Consider the following 3032-nt stretch of genomic DNA (forward strand, 5'->3'; position numbering starts at 1 on the left):
GGTGGACCAGTCATGGTTCTAAAACACAATGACTGGACCCCATTAAACCACTAAAACCAGACTGTGCCTAAACACTCTGACTGGACCCCATTAAACAACTAAAACCAGACTGTGCTTAGCAGCTGACCTCTGACTTAAGACCTATCAAAAACCAAAATTACCTTCAAGTACAAACTCTTCAACAACTCATCAAACAGAAAAGGCTTCACAACTATCAAAGTATGAACAAATCAGAGACAAGAAATATATCCAAAAATTAGTACCTCGTTCTGTGAGGAAAACCAGACTGTGCTTAGCAGTGGACCTTTGACTTAAGAATCAGAGGTCTGACCCAGGTTGCGGGGGCAAATGCCACCCAGTCCACAATGCACCAAAGTCCTACGGCACCTCCCACAGATGGTGAGCCCATGGGAGGTGGTGCCGTCCAGAGTGAGGCTCAAACCCACAACGCTGAGAAACTGAATCTCATGCTCTACCAACTGAGCTAACCGGGCGGCACATTGATATATGGATAAACAAAACTGCCCTTAAGTACCAACACTTCAACCACTGAGTAAAGATATAATCTTAACAACACAGAGTTTGCCTGCACACTCTTTCCCTCAATATAAGCAGAGATTTGCACAGGCCACTATGTTTATGACACACTGAAAAGCGACCTTTAAATAGTCAATACTAAAAAGTACAAAGAAAAAAAATTTAAGTAAACTAGTGCATTCTTTCTTTGACCAAACAACACTCTGACACAGACATTAAGCAGCTCAATTTTAACAAACCTGTTTTCTCCATGGCCAGTCATGTCCTCCATAGTCATATGTTATTTCTTCTCCAGCATTTATGTCCCTCAGAGCAAAGAGAAAGAGATGTGGCTTGCCCTCTGATATGATCTTCTTTATCTTGCAGTTTGGATGACTGTGATCATCATTGACGAGTCTTCCCAGACTATCATCTTCTCGCGCAGCATCAATACTTTAAAAGGAGAATACATCACTGATTAGGCTTCATAACGTTAAATCATTGATTGTATTTGTCAAACATTACTTTTGACCCCTCAAAAGCAAATTTCAGTTTAAGCCTTACCACCATGTTGTGTTTTGCCAGTGGAAATCGAACATGAAGATAGCACATCTGCTATGATATATCTTCCTTCTTCTTTCAGATTCTGCACCATTTATTAATTCTCCTCTGTACTCAACCACAAAGTCTCCCTTCTGGAAACAGGTTTTGGCAAACACTCCTCTACCTAGTGCACACATAAAGGTACATTACAGAAAGATTTAATATAATTAATAGTTTTATTTTTTAATAACCATAGAGGCTGCATTTGTAGAAACTGGTCTTTCATAATAAGTCTGTAAACACATAACACCCTGTGCAGCAACCACCTTTTCAACCTACTACTGTCTGAATAGAGAGACAGAAGTATCTACTTTTAGACCAATAGACTATAGAGCAGCTTCTGGCTGTGAGACTTCTAAATTCATCTTCCTCTCTCCACATAAATAAAGTTTTTTGTTATGTATTGTGTACTGCACTGTTCATATATAACTATGTAGCATAAAACAACCACAGTTGCAAATTTCATTGCACAATCTTGTGTTGTAAAATCACGATTTAAATGAACAAATGATCATTGAACAGTATAACATTAACAGAAATTGCCCACCACAGAAAAGCATGTACAAATTGGCTTAATTAAATGAATCCCTACACTACACTGTGAAAAAGATTTATGACCAGGAGTACCACATAGTCAAGTCACCTCAACAGATCTAAGCCAACAAAAAGTACTACTTTATTCTGTGCAATGTTCCATTTTCCCTGTTTATGAAACTCTTACTATAAGTAAGAGGTAACATCTGATATAACTACCACAATAAAAATCATGTTATAATAAAAACACATTATGTACCTTTGAATGAGTTTATATATTTTACATCCAAGTCTGCTGTCTTATCAAGGGCCTTGGCTGCATATTCCAGTGCATCTTGTATGGGTGTTTTCCTCCTCCTGACTGTAGCCATTGACCATCCTGTAATCAAATACAGTGAAGTTTTAATATAACCAGACAGCCCCTCCAAAAGTTTATATTTCATAAAAATGATGTATATTCACATCTAGACCTTTCTATGGTAACAGATACTGCCGCTGATTACAGCTTACTACATTTGACCAACAACAAGCATTCTAGCTCAGCCTGAAAAAAATTCAGGGATGGAGCAGAAAAAAAGCAATTCCTTAACAAAGATGCTAAACTGTTAAAAGGCACCAGGCGGGTTAATGTATTTACTGACTAACAACCACTTTACACACTAGCTGTCTGAAAAATGATCGACTATCTTAAGCTAGCTGGCCTCATGTTTTTAAATGCCCACCTCGTTGTCTAAATCTCACTTTCACCATGAACTTTAAGCACAACACTCACCAAAATAATGGATATAAAGCGTGTTAAAAATCCCTCTTGTTGTCACATGTCGTTTCAATCTCCGGTAAAACTAACCAGAATAACCATATGGTCTTTACCGTGCAGGTGCTCACTGCAGCTATCGCTGTAACGTTAGCCAATTAGCTTAATTAGCAACTTCGCTCTGGAGGTGAATGTGTGATTTTGGTCACATGCTGCATTAAAACCATAATTAAAATCATATTAAATCGCCCAGTTTACCGTAAAATATCATTATTTAGTGTAAGGTAACTTACCTTAAATTTTTAACACCACTCTCACCGTCTTGGGCCGACACGGTGCTGTTTTCTCCCGTGCGGAGCAAAAGAGCGCTTGTTCTGTATAGTCGGCGCGTCCTGTAAATGAGGTCATACTGTTAAAGCCGGGATTCCTGTCTCCGCCCGCCAGAAATGTTACTGTAGTACTATCAAGGCGACCTAATCTCTCCGTTTCACATTTACGTCGCTATTTATTAATAAATAGAGACTTTTGTCTCCATTAAATATTGACGTTAAATCAGTATAGATGCAACTTAGCATTGGATTTCTCTCTAGCTATACTGTTACTGTTAAAGCCGAGATTCCTGTCT

At 38.5% G+C, this 3032-nt stretch overlaps 1 protein-coding gene across 1 annotated transcript; it reads right to left on the reverse strand.

Moving 5' to 3' along the window:
• Positions 1–669: 669 nt before the first annotated feature.
• Positions 670–2077, reverse strand: LOC121188929 (N-lysine methyltransferase KMT5A-A-like). Its single transcript, XM_041048875.1, has 4 exons — positions 1913–2077; positions 1081–1243; positions 777–969; positions 670–675 (listed from the first exon to the last, which is right to left on the reverse strand). The coding sequence occupies exons 1-4, from the start codon at positions 2022–2024 to the stop codon at positions 670–672; spliced, it is 474 nt and encodes a 157-aa protein (XP_040904809.1). The 5' UTR covers positions 2025–2077.
• Positions 2078–3032: the final 955 nt, after the last annotated feature.

The sequence above is a fragment of the Toxotes jaculatrix genome, chromosome 10 (assembly GCF_017976425.1).
Source record: "Toxotes jaculatrix isolate fToxJac2 chromosome 10, fToxJac2.pri, whole genome shotgun sequence".
Classification (NCBI taxonomy): Eukaryota; Metazoa; Chordata; class Actinopteri; family Toxotidae; genus Toxotes; species Toxotes jaculatrix.